This window comes from Gorilla gorilla, chromosome 15 (assembly GCF_029281585.2).
Source record: "Gorilla gorilla gorilla isolate KB3781 chromosome 15, NHGRI_mGorGor1-v2.1_pri, whole genome shotgun sequence".
NCBI lineage: Eukaryota > Metazoa > Chordata > Mammalia > Primates > Hominidae > Gorilla > Gorilla gorilla.
Genome location: NC_073239.2, coordinates 67,562,591 through 67,580,721, shown reverse-complemented (window position 1 = coordinate 67,580,721; position 18,131 = coordinate 67,562,591). Strand labels below are relative to the sequence as shown.

Genomic DNA, 18,131 nt, shown 5'->3' with positions numbered 1-18,131 from the left:
AAATTACTCCTTGTTCCTGGGCTGTAGAATGGATATTGTGTTAGCAGGCATGAAAACATTAATTTCCTTAAATACATCTCCATCAGCGCTCTTTGATGAATAAGGTCATTGCCAACGAGCAGTAATATTTTGAAAGGAATCTTTTTCTTTGTAGGTCTGAACAGTGGGCTTAAAGTATTCAGTAACCCATGCTGTAAACAGCTGTACTGTTATATAGGCTTTGTTCTTCCATCAATAGCGCACAAACGAGTAGGTATAGCATGATTTTTTTTTTCTTTTTTTTTTGAGACGGGTCTCACTCTGTCGCCCAGGCTGGTGGTGTGATCTCGACTCACTGCAAACTCCGCCTCCTGGGTTCACGCCATTCTCCTGCCTCAGCCTCCTGAGTACCTGGGACTACAGGTGCCCGCCACTGCGCCCGGCTAATTTTTTGTATTTTTAGTAGAGACGGGGTTTTACCGTGGTCTCTATCTGACCTCGTGACCCACCCACCTCGGCCTCCCAAAGTGCTGGGCCTCCCAAAGTGCAGGTGTGAGCCATCGTGCCCGGCCTAGCATGATTCCTAAGTGCCTAGAATTTGGGGAATGGTAAATGAACACTGGGTTCGACTTAAAGTCACCAGCTACAAGAAAGTCAGCCTGTTCTTCCAAGCTTTGAAGCCAGGCATTGACCTCTCCTCTCTAGCTGGGAAAGTCCTGGATGGCATCTTCCAATAGAAGACTATTTCATCCATATTGAAAATCTCTGTTTACTGTGGCCACCTTCATCAATGATCTCAGGTAAATCTTCTGGATAACTTGCTGTAGCTTCTACATCAAGATTTGCTGCTTCACCTTGCACTTTATGTTACAGAGATGGCTTCTTAAACCTCATGAACCAAAAACCTCTGCTAGCTTCCAACTTTTCTTCTGCATCTTTACCAACTCTTTCAGCATTCATAGAATTGAACAGAGTTGGGGCCTTGCTCTGGATTAGGCTTTGGCTTAAGGGCATGTTGTGGCTGTTTTGATTTTCTATCCAAACTAAAGCTTTCTCTGTGTCAGCAAAAAAGCTGTTTCACTTTTTTATAATCTGTGTGTTCACTGGAGTAACACTTTTTTTTCTTTTTTTTTTCAGACAGAATCTCACTCAGTCGCCCAGGCTGGAGTGCAGTGCAGTGGTGCGATCTTGGCTCATTGCAACCTCTGCCTCCTGGGTTCAAGTGATTCTCCTGCCTCGGCCTCCCAAGTAACTGGGACTATGGGCATGTGCCACCATGCCTGGCTGATTTTTGTATTTTTAGTAGAGACAGGGTTTCACCATGTTGGCCAGGCTGGTCTCAAACTCCTGACCTCAAGTGATCCACCTGCCTCAGCCTCCCAAAGTGCTGAGATTACAGGTGTAAGCCACTGGGCCCAGCCTGGAGTAGCATTTTTAATTTCCTTTAAGAACTCTTCCTTTGCATCCAACAGCCTGGCTAACTATTTGGTGCAAAGGCCTAGCTTTTGGCCTATGTCAGCTTTTCATATGCCTTCCTCACTAAGCTTAGTCATTTCTAGCTTTTGATTTAAAGTGAGAGATGTGTCTCTTTGAACTTCAACACTTAAAGGCCATTGTGGGGTTATTAATTGGCCTATTTTCAATGTTGTTGTGCCTCAGGTAAAAGAAAGGATTGCAGAGAGGGAGGGATGGGGGAACTGCTGGTTGATGGAGCAGTCAGAAAACACATTTATCGATTAAGTTCACCATCTTATAACAGCACAGTTAATGGCACTCCGAAACAATTACAATAGTAACATCGGCAATCACTGATCACAGGTTGCCATAACAGATATAATAATAATGAAAAAGTTTGAAAAATTGTGAGAATTACCAAAACGTGACACAGACATGAAGTGAGCACTTGCTGTTGGAGAAAGGGCGTCAATAGACTTGCTTCACATAGGGTTGCCACCAAACTTCAATTTGTAAAAAGTGCAAGAAAGTGAGGCTCAATAAAATGAGGTATGTATGCCTGCATTTGAGATTTAACTATATCGAGAATTCTTTCATTCTGTTTGTCCTTATAAACAATGCCACTCCATATACTACATTTTCCTTCATTCTAAGACTTCAATTTGAACGCAATTTTAATTTCATAACATTTTGTTTTTTGAGACAGATTCTTGCTCTGTTGCCCAGGCTGGAGTGCAGTGGCACAATCTCAGCTCACTGCAACCTCCACTTCCCTGGTTCAAGCAATTACCCTGCTTCAGCCTCCCAAGTAGCTGGGATTACAGGTGCGTGCCATCAGGCCTGGCTAATTTTTTTTTGTTATTTTTACTAGAGATAGGGTTTCACCATGTTGGCCAGACTGGTCTCGAACTCCTGACCTCAGGCAATCCACCTGCCTCGGCCTCCCAAAGTGCTGGGATTATAGGCATGAGCCACCGCACCCAGCCTAATTTCATAACATTTTCAAGAGAAAATAATGTCTATCACAGTAGTACATATACACAATAATTATTAGATCCATCCTAATTTGGAGTGTTAAAATGAGGAAATGTAATAAATAGAAATATTGGCCCTTAGGGTTTTTTTTTTCCCTAAAAGTTTTCATCTTTAAGAGAAATACCAAAATTGTGGAATATAAGGAGGTGTAGTGGCGAGGGTACCACATGCTATTTTGGCTACTAGATTTTATAAATAGTGGAAAGACCTGGCACTCCCCCCAAATATGTGAATAGAGATATATTACAGAGAGAGGCAATTCATTTAAAATGCCTTCAAAATTGTGCACACAATGTTTTTAAAAATATTTCAGGAATATAATAAATAGACATGTGATACAGGCTGAGGAAAAAGTCAATGCCACCTCATTGCATGTGTGTACAGTGTAACATGGAAGAAAAAAGAGAATGAGTTGCATGAAGAATACTGGTTTTGTTTAAGACAGAATTTAAAATATTTAACTCTTACCTCTTCCATTTTTTTGTTGTATGTGTCCTTGGCAGTTGCCACGGCTGCTAAATTGTTAGCTTCTGCTGTGGCCTTTGGACAAAGTACAAAATATCATGTAAAATGCAGTTCATATAGATTAAACTTCCACAGGCACTTCACATTTCAGAGCATCATGTGCAAGAAATGTGCAAGAAACCAAAGTCCTCAATTTAAAACTGTTACAATATTTCTACTACATTTTAAAAAGTAGTAAAAAAGTTTCAAAAATGCATAAACAGATTTTTACTCAATACACAATACTTCTAAAATGAATTTTCATTTGGAAGAGTTTTCCTCTCAAAAAATATTTTTTAGCCTGTCATTAAATGCTGGGAAGAAAAAAATCATAAACCCAAACTCACGGGGAATAATACATAGTACATTTTATAAATACTAAAATACACACATATATCTAAGGACTGCTGCTGATAGAAGAGTGTATCACTGATAACAAAAAGGAACTATTAAGAACTTACATTTTTAAAATACATAAGGAAACTAGTTTCTCCCTTTTTAAAATTTATTTATTTATTTATTATTCTTATTTTTTTTTGAGACTGAGTCTTGCTCTGTTGCCCAGGCTGGAGTGCAGTGGCACAATCTCGGCTCACTGCAACCTCCATCTGCTGGGTTCAAGCAATTCTCCTGCCTCAGCCTCCCAAGTAGCTGGGACTACAGGCTTGCGCCACCATGCCCAGCTAATTTTTGTATTTTTAGTAGAGACAGGGTTTCACCATGTTGGCTAGGCTGGTCTCGATCTCTTGACCTCGTGATCTGCCTGCCTCGGCCTCCCAAAGTGCTGGGATTACAGGCATGAGCCACCACGCCCGGCCAAAATTTATTGACTTATTTTTTAGGTATGAGGTCTCACTATGTTGCCCAGGCTGGACTCAAACTCCTGGGCTCAAGTGATCCTCCTGCCTCAGCCTCCTGAGTAGCTGGTCCTACAGGCACATGCCACCGTGCCTGGCTCATTTTAAAAAAATGTTTGTGGAGACCAGTTTTTTAAAACTTGCACCTGCTTTTCTACTGTGTGTTACATGTGTGAATCTAAATCATAATATAAGACTGTTCTAAACAAATTTAGTGCAAAGAGAATGAAAACCCTTTGGTATAAAGTGTTTGTGTCTCAACACAAGTGAGGCTGCAATATGTTTAGTGAAAAATGTTTAGATGAACACATAAATAGGTAAAGTTATTAGGCAAATAACCTTCCAATAAATTATTCTAATATTGTTATTTGGTTATTTCTGACAGCCAGAAATCTTAGCCTTAGTCACGTGTCTTAAAACATGCCTCCTCATTAATAAATACCTGTAACATGGATTTGGGATGTGGTAATTCTTCACCTTGATAGATCTTTATATAAGCCTAAAAAAAAAGAAAAAGATTCATGTTCAAGCAATTCCATTCAATATTTCCTCTAATTCTATGAAATTGCATTCTAAGTTCTTGACATTTCAAAAAATATTTTCAGGAACCTAAAACTATTTCATCTTTCTCATACTTAAATTCCCTTTTTTCTTAGTTCATGTTGTTTCCCTTTCCTGAAATGCGTTTTTCAAACATCTCTGTCTGCCAATCTGGCCCTTCTTAAAGGCTCAACTCAATGCCACTCCCTTAAAAATGTTCTTAGACCCCTCTGCCGGGAGTAACCGCCCTTTTCAGTAACCCGCAGGAATCTGTACCCTGCTGATGTCATAAGCTTTATGGAACAGACCCTTGTGAAGGTCCTGAATCTCCTACCAAATTGTAAGCACCTCCACAGTGTTACACGCAGTAAAAATTCATATTTTAGATTAATAGCATGGCATTTATTGCTGACAATCATGAAGGTAAACAGATCACACAGAACCTATATGATAGCATATTAAATGACAAAACATGAATTTTAAAAATTGATATTTTAGTCCTTGGAGCATCAGTCCACAATTGGGTTGGTAACTGAAATTCTCCAGGATATATATGGGTTGGTAAAAAGTATTCAGTGCTATCTAAGGAAGGTAAACAGGTAAATGCAAATTTAAAATAATTCCACTTCATATTGGCTCTTGGTGCAGAGAGTAAGAAATGGGGAAGTATTTTCTTCAGTAGGAAGGTATCCCCTTGGGGAAAATCTTCAGAATTATGAAGGTAAAATTCAGAATAGACCATGGACCCTGGGAAACACCCCATCCCCCCAAAAGACTTTTCCAACTCTTACATTCATATTTCAAAATACAGTTCCCTCAAGATAAAAGGGGACAATAATGTTACCTATATGTAGTTTCCTCAAAAGAATAATTTTAGAAAGTAAGCTTTCTGAAAGGTTTTGAAAAAGCTTTTTAGAAAGGATTTTTAAAATCCTTTTTATAGATTCCTCGTACCTTTGCTCCCATATTATCGGGTCTATAATTTTTGTTTATAGGAATTACGATCCAATATATGTCAAATCTAAGTACCCACAAATGCTCTAGAAATGAGAGTGATACCTTGAAGTACTCCACCAGACCCCGGCAGGTGATTTTATTCCCATTGATCTCTTTAATATCTAGGCTCTCGGGACTAAGTAGCCAAGGAATCAGTATTTTCAAGTTTTTGATGAATTCATCATCTATTTCTACAAGTAAAAGCAAATCCATTATTATTTTTGGAATCATTCCCAGTCCTCCATGCCACAGAATAAAACATCCTTTGATCTCCCCCATTTCCTCCCCTGTGATAATGCCATCACTCACTTCCCCATCACTTAAGCGACTCCTGAAACCTGCTCTTCTCGCAGTGAATGATTCTCCTTGCCCAAATTTCCACTCCCGTTTCATATGTATCTTGTCTTCCACCTATAAGTTAGCTTTCTTGATATTATAAGTTAGCTTGCTTGATTTTACATGTATGCTTTGTATGTAGCCCATTCATATAACCAGTTCAAGTTTTGTTTTTGCTTTTTTGTTTGTTTGTTTGTTTTGAAATGGGAGTCTTGCTCTGTCACCCAGGCTGGAGTGCAGTGGTGCAATCTCAGCTCACTGCAACCTCTGCCTCCTGGGTTCAAGCAATTCTCCTGCCTCAGCCTCCTAAGTAGCTGGGACTACAGGCACACACCACTATGCCCAGCTAACTTTTGTATTTTTAGTAGAGGAGGGGTTTCACCATGTTGGCCAGGATGGTCTTGATCTCTTGACCTCATGATCCTCCCGCCTCGGCCTCCCAAGGTGCTGGGATTACAGGCATGAGCCACCGCGCCCAGCCATAACCAGTTCATGTTTTAAGTCTTGTTTGTGGTTATATATATATAGGCTCATAAATGGGGAAGAGACCAGATTTTTACTGGCTTATTATAATGCATTCCCTCCAGAAAATGTATCCAAAAATTGCTCCGTGCATAGCGTGCCCACCTTCTAAGAACTGTACAAAACTGGGTAAGCTGTGGTAACTGGACTGCAGAGTTCAAAAAGATAGTGACAATGATGCTACCTCTAGTGGTGGAACTCAGCAACACAAAATAAAATAGCAAGAAAAGGCCACTTAAGCAGATGAGAGGTAGTATGAGTATGTAGCTGTCATGTTTGATATAATTGATTACACATAACCCAAGCTGTAGCAGTAGGTTAAAGCTTAACATTACAGACTTAGCAAAGTAATATAGAAAACAGATCACGAGAGAAGTCTTCTGAACACAGGGATAATTTCTTAAATTGTTATTTCAAATATATGGAAAAATTGGGGCCGGGTGCAGTGGCTCCCGCCTGTAATCCCGGCACTTTGGGAGGCCGAGGCAGGTGGATCACTTGAGGTCAGGAGTTTGAGACCAGCCTGGCCAACGTGGTGAAATCCTGTCTCTATTAAGATATAAAAATTAGCTGTACACGGCTGGGTGCAGTGGCTTACGCCTGTAATCCCAGCACTTTGGGAGGCTGAGGCGGGTGGATCATGAGGTCAGGAGATCGACACCATCCTGGCTAACACGGTGAAACCCCACCTGTACTAAAAATAAAAATTAAAAAAATTAGCCAGGCGTGGGTGGCATATGCCTGTAGTCCCAGCTACTCTGGAGGCTGAGGCAGGGGAATGGCTTGAACCCGGGAGGCAGAGGTTGCAGTGAGCCGAGATCACGCCACTGCACTCCAGCTTGGGCGACAGAGGGAGACTCCGTCTCAAAAAAAAAAAAAAAAAATTAGCTGTACATTGTGGCACATGCCTGTAGTCCCAGCTACGCGGAAGGCTGAGGCAGGAGAATCGCTTGAACCCGGGAGGCGGAGGTTGCAGTGAGCCAAGATTGTGCCACTGCACTCCAGCCTGTGCGACAGAGCAAGACCCTGACTCAAAAAAAGAAAAAAAATATATATATATATACACACACACACACACACACATATACATTATATATATGTGGAAAAATACACATACTATGTAAAAAAGCAAGATCTGTCCAGTGACTTGCTTGATTTCTAAGTAAATTCAGTAACTGCCTGTAATTTTTAAAAATCTAAATTTTAGCAGAGTTAGAGTTTTCAGGCTTTGGGGCTGGTGATTTTGAAGGCCTTAAAGATTCAAAACTTAAGACTGTGTTTGCATTTTCCCCTTTATTATAGCCCCAGTTATAACATTGGGGCTACATTGAAATACTATTTTATGTTAGAATTTGTTTTCTTTACTTCTTTTATAACACACACAAGCATGCTGGATATCTTTCCAAGTTATTTTGTTTCATGTTTTGTGCCACTTTGAAATTCTAGTGACCGTGATTTATAGGTACTTGCAGTGGAGTTTATTCACTTATTTTGCTGTTTGCATTGTACCAATTTTCACTGATAATTTTGCTTTGTACTATATATAGATTTATTATTGTGGTTTGCTTTTTAGTTACTAGTATTCACTGGACTACAATACTGATATTTGTATTTATGTTACCACGTTCCTGTTTTGTGTTTTATTGCCTGCCATGTATCTGTATTCACTGACACTAATAGGTTTCTTTTTTGCTATATGATTTTACGTTTTTTCATCTTTAGTAGAATATTACTATACATTTAGAATGTATGAATTCTTCAGCTTCTGAATAAAACAAAGTTTTCTTCTTATAAAACCACTTTAAAATCACTTTCAGAACTTGTATATAAATTTCTGCCCCCAAACATTCCTTATACAATTGGAATGGAATAAGATACGACTGTGTGTTAATGCACCAGCAAGTGTGGTAATTAATTATCATTAAAGTAACCAGCATCTAACCACACATTTGGATTAAAAATGTGTCTGAAGATGGCAGTAGCCCTCTTTGTTCTCACTGGAACCAATGCTAGGTATTCCAATTTTGGATTCAGAAAATAAGAACAATATATTCATAACATACGTAGGTGGTGAGCTCTTGCTAATGTTAGTTGAACACAGTAAAGACATGAACCAGAAAATCTGCAAACCAGTTCAAATCGATTTGCCGAGGGGCATTAATAAGCTTTGGCCTTGCAAGTGGTCAATTAATATATATGAATAGCTGATTCAGAATTATGTTCAGTAATTTTCTTCAGTAATTTTTTCCACAAGGGTAAAATCTTCCAAGGACTTTAGAGGCTTGGTCAAAGTGGTGGTTACCTGACACAATAATTGAGACTATGATGTATGCTTTATAAGAACTCCACAGGGCAGATGCACTAGTATAGTATTGCTGTATAAATTAACAAAGGAAGATATTTTCTCAGGATTTCCTGATTCTGATAAGTGATTGGAAACACGCATTTGACTATGCATTCTCAAGTCTAACTGCAGCTGCTAAGGAAGCAGCTCCACATCTTATAATGTGGCTACCTGCTCATTCTACATATGGTACTATAACGCAGAGCAACCTCAAAATAAAAAAAAAAGGATAACTCCTTGTTATTTAAAAAATTGTATTTGCTATGCTAGGTTAGGTATTCAGTAAGCAGCCAATAAAAGCTGGTTGAATGAAGCATAAATGAATGTGATTCAGTGCCTTTAATCTTTTTCATTTCCTTTTGGGAAGTTCTTAAATTAACAGTAGTTAAACTTAATCATATTATTATCAGTTTTTAATAACACTAGAAATAGGTAAGACAATAATAATTGCAATACTTTGAGGGACCATGAACAAATAGTTATTATAACAATGATTACTATTGATAATGAGCTAGAAAGTTATTTCTGTGTGTGAAAGAGTATATGAGAAACTATTATCAAAGAACAACTTTTGCATAATTGTTTATTCAGAGACTTTTCTTCACCAGAGGCAACCACTGAGATGCCAGCCCTCTGGAGAACATCACAGTCAGCTGACAAGACATCCTGGATAGAAATCACACCAAATTGTAAGATTCAGGGTGGGACAGAAAAATAATGTAGATAGCAGACTTTCAAAACTGCCCAAAGAAACACGGAGGCAAAGTACGATATTTCTGCACACAAGAGGGCTTTAGCAGCAGTCTTGTAAGATATAAAAGTCTCATTAAAATGGAAATTTTATGGAAATTGAAGCTGCCTTTCACTACTCTTTTTCCTAGGCAAGGCACTTTGGTAAACCCATAACTTATAGTTAACTGTAAACCAATTGTGTAGGTCAATATATGCATAGAAGTGAATAAAATTTGATGGAGAACAAATGTCTTAAAAAGTGAGATTCTGGCCAAGTATGGTGGCTCATGCCTGTAATTTATCACTTGAGGCCAGGAGTTCAAGACCAGCCTGGGCAGCATAGTGAAACCCCCATCTCTGCAAAATAAATAAATAAATAAATAAATAACCGGGCATGGTGGCACACTCCTGTAGTCCTATTTGGGAGGCTGAAGCAGGAGGATTGTGTGAGCTCAATAGTTCAAGGCTGCAGTGAGCTATGATCGCACCGCTGCACTCCAGCCTGAGAGACAGAGCAAGACCCCATCTCTAAAAAAATAATAATTGCCTGGGTGCAGTGGCTCACACCTGTAATCCCAGCACTTTGGGAGGTCAAGATAGGAGGATTGATTGAACCCAGAAGTTTGAGACCAGCTCTGGAAGCATAGCAAGACCTCATCTCTTCAAAGAATTTTAAAAATAAATTAGCTGCACATGGTGTGTGCCTTTAGTCCTAGCTACTTGGGAGGCTAAGGCAAAAGGATGGCTGGAGCCCAGGAGTTCAAGGTTGCAGTGAGCTAGGATCGCACCACTGCACTCCAGCCTGGGCCACAGAGTGAGACCCTGTGTCTAAAAATAAAAAATAAAAATAATAAGTAGGATTCTGCATTTGCATTATTTGTCTTAAACTCTCTCCCTGAGCTCTTTCATTGCAAAATGTATCAGTTAATCTAAGAGCTGTAGCTGTATACTGCAGTAATGGAACAAGCCACAGTAATTTTTAGTTCCAATAAAGGACTGTTGTTGAAGGCGCACCCCTCCTCTGCCTGTTTATGTCTCCCAACTCCAGAGAAGAAAGAGAAGCTTTCTCTTTATGTAAGAAGGCTTTCTTTATGTAATTTATTCAAAACACATTAAAGCCATTAGGTAATTGCACAATACTGAGATCTGTGCATCCACTAGTGGGTTGGAATTCATAAGTGTGACAGTGAAATTATAGGAGCCTGTCATCCATATGTACCATATGCTTACTGCTATCTAGTCTGTGGTATGAAAGTAAGATAAAATGTATATAAGCACCGTGCTGATTAATGATTGAGAAATTTGATATTGTATTTATGATATTGTAGTTATGGTACTAACTGCCAAAGTTAAATGTAAGGTATCTGAGAGTAAATGTCATGGGTGCAGGGACAAAAATAATTCATTTGCTTTTCAAATCTGCCAGTTTTGTAAAACTGGATACAAGTTATATTGTCCTTTCTTTAAAGTAATTTTAAATCCCTCTGACAACAATTGTGCTGAAAAGCTTGTAATGTCACTGTCTCACTCCCGGCACGATGCACAAAGGCCACAGTAAATTAAACAAATGTCTGAATTCAGTGGTATATTCAACACTACGCTTTCAAGTTAAAAAGTCATGTCTTTGAACAATGTCGTACTAACTACAAAGCATATGTCTACAGACCTGGTGGATATCTTTTGGGAAAGATTAACTTCCATTTCCTCAGACTCCTACCTCCCCTCCTGCTCTTGTTTGTTTGTTTGTTTAACAAGTCAAGCTGCTTTGGAATCATGTAACAATCAGTCCTCTATTAAAGACATAATTACATCCTATAAGTATACACTATTTGAAAAACACTCTAGTGCTTTTCTTTTAAGACACTGGTCCTCTTCTTCCACACAAGATTTCATTTTTAGTGAAGTTTTTAATAATTTGTAATTAAATTCTTTAGGAGCAGTTTTAAAGAGCATTTCTTTCAATCTCTAATTACATAACTTAATACAGAATTCCAATACTATAGACATCTGTTTTCCTTTTTCATGTAGATAAGGAAAATTAGCCTAAAAACATTAAGGAGCACTTCTCAGTGCACAGAGATAAGAAGGTGAGGGTTACTGCCTTCTGGGTGAACTCAGGATCCGGCCTATTTTTGCAGGCAGTGTATACATCCAGCGCCCATAGAATCCCACAGTTCACCAAGGAGGAGCACCAGCCCAGGATGCCCTATTCTCCTGACAATTTCTAATCATCAGCCTCCTATCAGTGGATAAACTAAACTATCAGCCATAAGCCCAATAGATAAAATGACATTTTTATAATCAGACTAAGTGATGCAAACATATTCATTAAAAGACACAAACCTTTCAATTTTCCATCAAAGTTTGGATTGGTAGCTACTTTTAAGCCAGGATGAGGTAGCAGAAAACAGGAAATGTTGGTGAAACAGGAATGGATGTGTTTTCTGACATTCTGTAGTTCTTCATGCTGGTTCCCTGAGACCTGCAGTAAATCATTCTGAAGTTTAAACTACTTTCATCACAAATTACGCAAAGGAATTCTGTGGCATCTTATATTTGCTATGTCTGTTTGGTCCCACAATGATAAAAATGACACGACAGGGCTGCTACTAAAGAAAGAAGAAAGTCTTGGGTGGGTTTGCCCACACAGAGCCGTGTCTAAGTGTAGAAAATGCATGGCATAGTTTTAATTAACAAGTGTCTACCCTTATGCTAACTCAAATGGACCTTCCCATTTTTTAATACAAATTAGTGGGGTTTTAATCTGGCTAGTTTCTACAAATTCGAATTTTAATTCAAAGCACTTGTAGGAGCCACAAAGAGAAAGTAGGATATTTCTACTTTCTTTTTAGTAGATATTCAAGACAGCCTCCTATCACCTGGTAAGTGTACATTTAAATTCTAGAATGGAATCTGAATAGTTGGGTGTTTACTTACAAGCTAAATCACCCTCACCTCCCACTTTATGTAAATACATATTTGATAGTTTTTAATACAGACAAACTTTTATGACTGTAAACCTAATAAGTTCAGAGATCCCGATTTTCAAGGAACATTTTTGTAAATTTTGATCTTTCTCCCTGATTTCCCAGTAGGCACTTTTGGTGATATCTGCTCAGTGTAACAATTTGTACAGTATTGAACTAGCACGACACAGAAAGTGGAAGGTCTTCTAGTTTTACATTCTGTGCTCTAAGATTGACTCCAGGGATTTCAAAATTAGGTATTTGTTACACTGGCTTTGAAACCTCTACTAAAACCTGAATCTTGATATTTGCACTGTCAGTCTTGAAGTGATTTAATTCTTCAAAGTAAAAGTTTTATCTTTAGGAGTAACTTATTGTTTTATAGATATATACAAAGAATTCTTCACCTGTGTCATTAATATCGATAACAAATGAGATTGTGGCTAGTGGCTACTGAGTATCTATTCACCAAATGATCCAACAAAAATAATTCCAGATTATTAGTGAAATTTCATGCACCTAAATATCTAACAAACCTTGAGGCGTTTTTCCAAGAATTTGGCACCACCATCGGCTCCATATGAAAATTCGTATGGGAAACTCCAGTCTCGAACAAGAAATATCAGACTCTAAAAAATAATAAGAAAGGATTGATATGAGGACTTTAAGGTGCCTCCCTTTGCTTTATATGGAAACCAGTTATAATATCATTGTCATTTGAATATCGTTCTTTCCCACATTGCTAAATTAAAAATCAAACATGAAACCTTTGAAAGTGTCTGGGCAGTCTCTCCCCTATGAGATCATCCTACATATTTCCATTAAATGTGAAGAGAAGGCTGTGTACAAAATGCCAGCATGAACGCACTCCACTGAGAGATGACAGAGATGACTCCCAAACTGCCTGAATGGAGCTATGTCACTATAATCAGATTTTGTGTAGAATATGTTCCTAGGAATCTTCCTTTCTGATAGGTATGGCTGAATGCAGGCATAAGATATAAGATCAGCTTTTCTTTTATAAAGAAATTGTTTTAATGTTTTTATAGAAATGATATGTATGTATGCTCATCATAAAAAGTTCAAACTAGATAGCAAAGTCCAGAGAGAAAATTTAAAAATGCACCCCAAATCCCATCTCCTGGATTTAACGATAGTTAACATTTGGTGAACATCATCAGTCATCTCCCTAGGTACATACACAAATGGAAGAGGGCTAAAAGAAAGAAAAAGGAGAAAAACAGTTTTATAAAAAGTGGAACTGTTTTGTATGTGGCATTTTAAATAAAAAGTATTAAAATGCACTTGAAATTAACTGACTAAAAGGAAGATGAGATGACATTTAAAATACTGCTGAATTTCAAGTAAATGATTTTTTTACCATTGGAAGTTCTAATAAGTTCACTTGAAATTAAGAACAAAGATTTTGGAAAACATTGAGCTGGGAGTCATGTTTTTAACTTTTTATACCTTTGAATGGAATATAGTCCACATACAGAAAACTGCACATTAAGTATATAACTTAATGAATTTTCACAAACTGAACACATTGTGTAACTAGCACCTAGATCAAGAAACAGAGAATGTTCAGCACTCCATAAGCCCCTCCTCCTGCCACCCTCCAGTCATGACCCCTTGCTCAAGGTTAACCACGTGCCTGACTTTTAACAGCATCAGTTCGTTTTGCCTGTTTTTATAATTTGCGTAAGTGGAATCATACATGATACATGATACATTCTTTTGGTCTAGCTTCTGTCACTCAAAATTATATTTGTGAGATTATATTATTGCATAATTGTTCATAATTCGTAGTCATTACTGCGCAATTTCCCATTATGTGAATAATGATTAATTCATTCTGTAGATGGGCATTTCAGTGTCTCTAGTTCTTGGCTGGCATGAATAGTGCTACTATGAACATTCATGTGTCTTCTGCTCTTCTTTCTGTGTCTTCTTTCTTTTGCGTTTATAACTAAAACAGAATTACTGGGTAGAGAGTGTGCACATGTTCAGGACTGGTTGATATTGTCTGTTTTCCAAAGTACCAATTTATAACCTTACCAGCAGTCTTAGAGGGTTCCTGATGCTACACATCCTCACCAATGCTTGATATTCACTGTCTTTTTAATTTTAAACATTCTGGAGGGTGTGGTTTAGTAGCCTAGCCTATTGTGTTCAATATGCATTTCCCTGATGATTAATGAAATTAAGCACATTGTCATATGTTTGTTGGCCCTTTGTGTTTATTCTTTTTTGTGAAGAGGCTGATCAGGTCTTTTGTCTTTACTTAGTGGTTTGGAGTCATGCTTTTTAAGTATATGTTTCACCTTTAATTCCCTGCCATAAGAAAATCAGCATTCTCAGATTTCCTCTTACCACTCCTCCCTTCCTTCTACGTTTTACATGTCATAACTTTGAAATAAAACCAAAAGCAGTTTGAGTAAATATGTTTAAAATATAATAAACATTGAAAGATACTACAAATGCATATGGAAATTACAAGACAATTTATATATGTACTATTGCTATGTGTTCCCATATCATCCTGAACTTCCCCTATTATAACACTAGAATTTGGTGGACTTCTTTCAGTTGTAAGTAATGAAATCCAATTCCAACAAGTTTAAGCAAAAAAGTAGATAATTGGTTCTGTAATTGGAAAGGTCAGCGGTGTAGGTGATTTCAGAAGGATTTGGGACACTTAAGTGACATCAAGGCTCTTTCTCTCTCTGAACAGTCCTCTCTACATGATGGCCAAGATGACCACTGAGATCCAGATTCACATCCTGCTAGCTTAGCAACACCAGTGCAAGTCAGTTTTTCAAGACAGCTATGTCAGGAAATTTCCAGGAATGGGCCCAATTTGATCATATGCCCAGTCCAGAAATAATCACTATGGTCAGAGGGATGGGATGGTCTGAACTGTCACCTGTATGTAAGGGGTGAATGTCATCAGGTTCACCTGAACCAGAGGGAATTGGAAAGAGGAGTTCTATTGCTAGAAGGGGAACTAGATGGAAAAAGAAATAGATAACTCCAAACCATAATGTTATGGTGCATTATTTATAGACTGTGAGCCTTTTAGAGGCAAAAATTGAATCTCTTTCTTGATCATTATAGTATCCTTAACACCTAGTACAGTGCTTGGCACAGAATCAGTGCTTAATACAGATTTGTTGAATAAATCATTTTCTCATTTTTTAATTATCAATTTCACAATGTCAGGGTTTAAAATATTTACACTCTGCTCTGTACTCACAATATTCAAAGTTGTTTGGCTTTAGTGTTATATTTAATTGGATTCACTACATCAAAAATCCTTTCACTGTCAACTTCTCCATACCTGAGCTCTTATTTTGAATAAAATAAAAGTTGCCCAAATTTTGCCATATGGTTTTCCAAGAAGCAGTATTAGGACTGCTGTATTTCCTGAGTACTCACATTCTTGAGCATATCTTCTGTTGTTTTCATAGTTAATTAACAAATTGGCAGGATATAAAAATTCTTAGGGTGATTCTTTCAAAACCTTGTTAATTATCATTTGTCTGTCTTTTTCCATGGAATATTGCTATGGAAAACTCTGTGTGGATCCTTTCTTCTTAAAAGTTCAATAACTTTACTAAGTATATTCTCATATTGACTGGAATGTATCAGTTTTCCCTAGGGAAATAGTATGAAGATTCAAGTTTTATTCGAGAAAAGTTTTTTCTATCATCTCTTTAAATATTTTTCCTCTATTACATTTATTGTTTCCTCATTTGTTTCATTTTCTTCTTAAGGGGCTCTCATTATGCGTATGTGGTAGAGAGCGGGTGTGAATCCAGGTTTTATGGGGCCTGAAGCTTACATAATCTGTGGGGCAGAGTGGGGCAGAGGAAAACCTCTGTAAGAAAAAGAATGCAGAATTAGGCTTGAAAGTGAATATTTATTTAGAATGAGGAATATAAATTACAAATTCAAAAAACTGGCTAGTATCACGAACAAAAAAAATCCAGAAAAATAACTAACATAACTTTATAACAGTTTTCTTTCCCCCAAAGGTGTTCCAAGTTCATTTCCTACCTTAGACCTAGAACGGGCATTTTTCTAAGAAGCACTGGTTTCTTTTAGTAGAATATGGTACTTCAAGATTATAATGCTCAAAGTGCTGCTGCGTTGGTCAGTGTTTCTAGACCTTTCAGTGGGCAGAGCTAGAATAAAATTGTGTGTGGTGTGTGTGTGTATGATAAAATACCTCATAAATTCATATTGACATTCCCAATTCAAATTCAGGACTATAAAGTTTCCACTGAATGTCTATATTATATCCATATCTCCTTGTCCAAGAATCTTGAATCAAGAATCTTGATTCTTAATGCATCAGGGATGGTTGAATTATGATATCCCATAATTACTCATTTTTTCAATGCTCTAATACATACACAACAGCCACAGAGTAGCAGTACCAATACCACCATCAACTACTATGAATACTTAATGAAAGTTTTTTTTTTTAATTTGGCACATGCTCTCCTCATTCTCCTACTTTTTAGTTTATCTATTCATTCATTTATTTAAAGAAAATAGAGATTACATATGATATTCTCTCCCTTTTGTCCCGCATTTAGTCTAAGTTCCACAAACAAATATACATTTAATGATCACTCCTAGTCCTCATGTCATCTTTGCTGATCTGAAATTCATTCTTTAGTAGATTTTGCATTAAGGGTCATGGGAACAATATTCCTTGGATTTTTACATGTTGATAATAGCTGTGGCCCTTTATGCCTGAAAGTCAGTTTTGCTGGATGTCAAATCCTTGAATCACATCTTTTTTCCTTAAACAGGGTCACTTCTAAGTGGCGTGTGATTATGGATCTTTCTTGCTCCCATAAGATGGAGCCTCTCCTCCCTCTTATTTTGTTTTGTAGATTCTTGTGGGGAGAGGAGGGATTCTTGTAGAGAAAAGAATTAAAAATACCCACATCCACCCTCTTTAAGTAGTCTGCTAACTTTAAATAGATGTCCATTTTTGCCACAATTTTTGTCAAAATATAATAATTTGTATTTTGAACATTTCTTCCTAAAACATGTATTTTGAAAATAGATGTTAGCTGGGAAGTAATTTTTTCAATATAGAGGTTCATGAACCAGGATAAATGAAACCAAGTATGTGGATTTGGCTGTATTTTGCATTTTTCTTGGGAGCTTTTAGTCTCATTTCTTGGTCTTTTTCACTGGCCATCTTCCCAATTCAAAATAATGAGGACCATGTGTGGTATAGAAGCAAATATAAAGTTTCATTTTTTAAAATTAGCAATACATAAAGTAATCATGAAATTAATGGCAATGTTCCAACTCCCAGGTTTCCTGCCTGATGCTCTCACCCAGTGATGTGCTGATAAACTGGCTCTCTGACAAAAAAAACAAAAGCCTTGATTTGTAGCATTTGCCAATTTCTGTGGTGTAAATATACCCATCATGGCTGATTCCAAGCTATTAAAAGTTTAATAACTGGTTTATATAATTCCTGAATATTTAATAATTGGTTCTCATGAATGGGGATGAGCAATTCCTACTGTCCCCCACCCCTCCCTAGATAATTTATATGCTTTCCATTCATCATGTATGGATTTCTACGAAATTCAGTCTTTATGTCAAAATCCATCAGTTTTTCTACACTGCAGAATCTTGATTTGCTCATGTATGAATATAGGTAGAGATAAAAACCAAGAATACAAATTAGCCTAATTTGCTCAGATAAAAACATATGAAGCCACAAACACTTTTTTAAATTAAATTCAGTCAGGCAACTGGGTCAAATGATGGACCTATACTATACTTAGCTTACAAATGAAGTAATCATCTAACTTTTTAAAATCATGA

At 37.4% G+C, this 18,131-nt stretch overlaps 1 protein-coding gene across 7 annotated transcripts in view; it reads right to left on the bottom strand.

Moving 5' to 3' along the window:
• ATL1 (atlastin GTPase 1) overlaps positions 1-18,131 on the bottom strand; it is a 101,152-nt gene that overhangs the window by 6,497 nt on the left and 76,524 nt on the right. For all 7 annotated transcript variants that reach the window (XM_055361466.2, XM_055361467.2, XM_055361463.2 and 4 more), the window contains exons 8-12: positions 12,803-12,895; positions 11,644-11,782; positions 5,430-5,557; positions 4,273-4,329; positions 2,938-3,009 (exon numbers count right to left, since the gene is read on the bottom strand). In XM_055361466.2, coding sequence (XP_055217441.1) covers positions 2,938-3,009; positions 4,273-4,329; positions 5,430-5,557; positions 11,644-11,782; positions 12,803-12,895 — 489 coding nt within the window. The remainder of the gene's footprint in view (positions 1-2,937; positions 3,010-4,272; positions 4,330-5,429; positions 5,558-11,643; positions 11,783-12,802; positions 12,896-18,131) is intronic.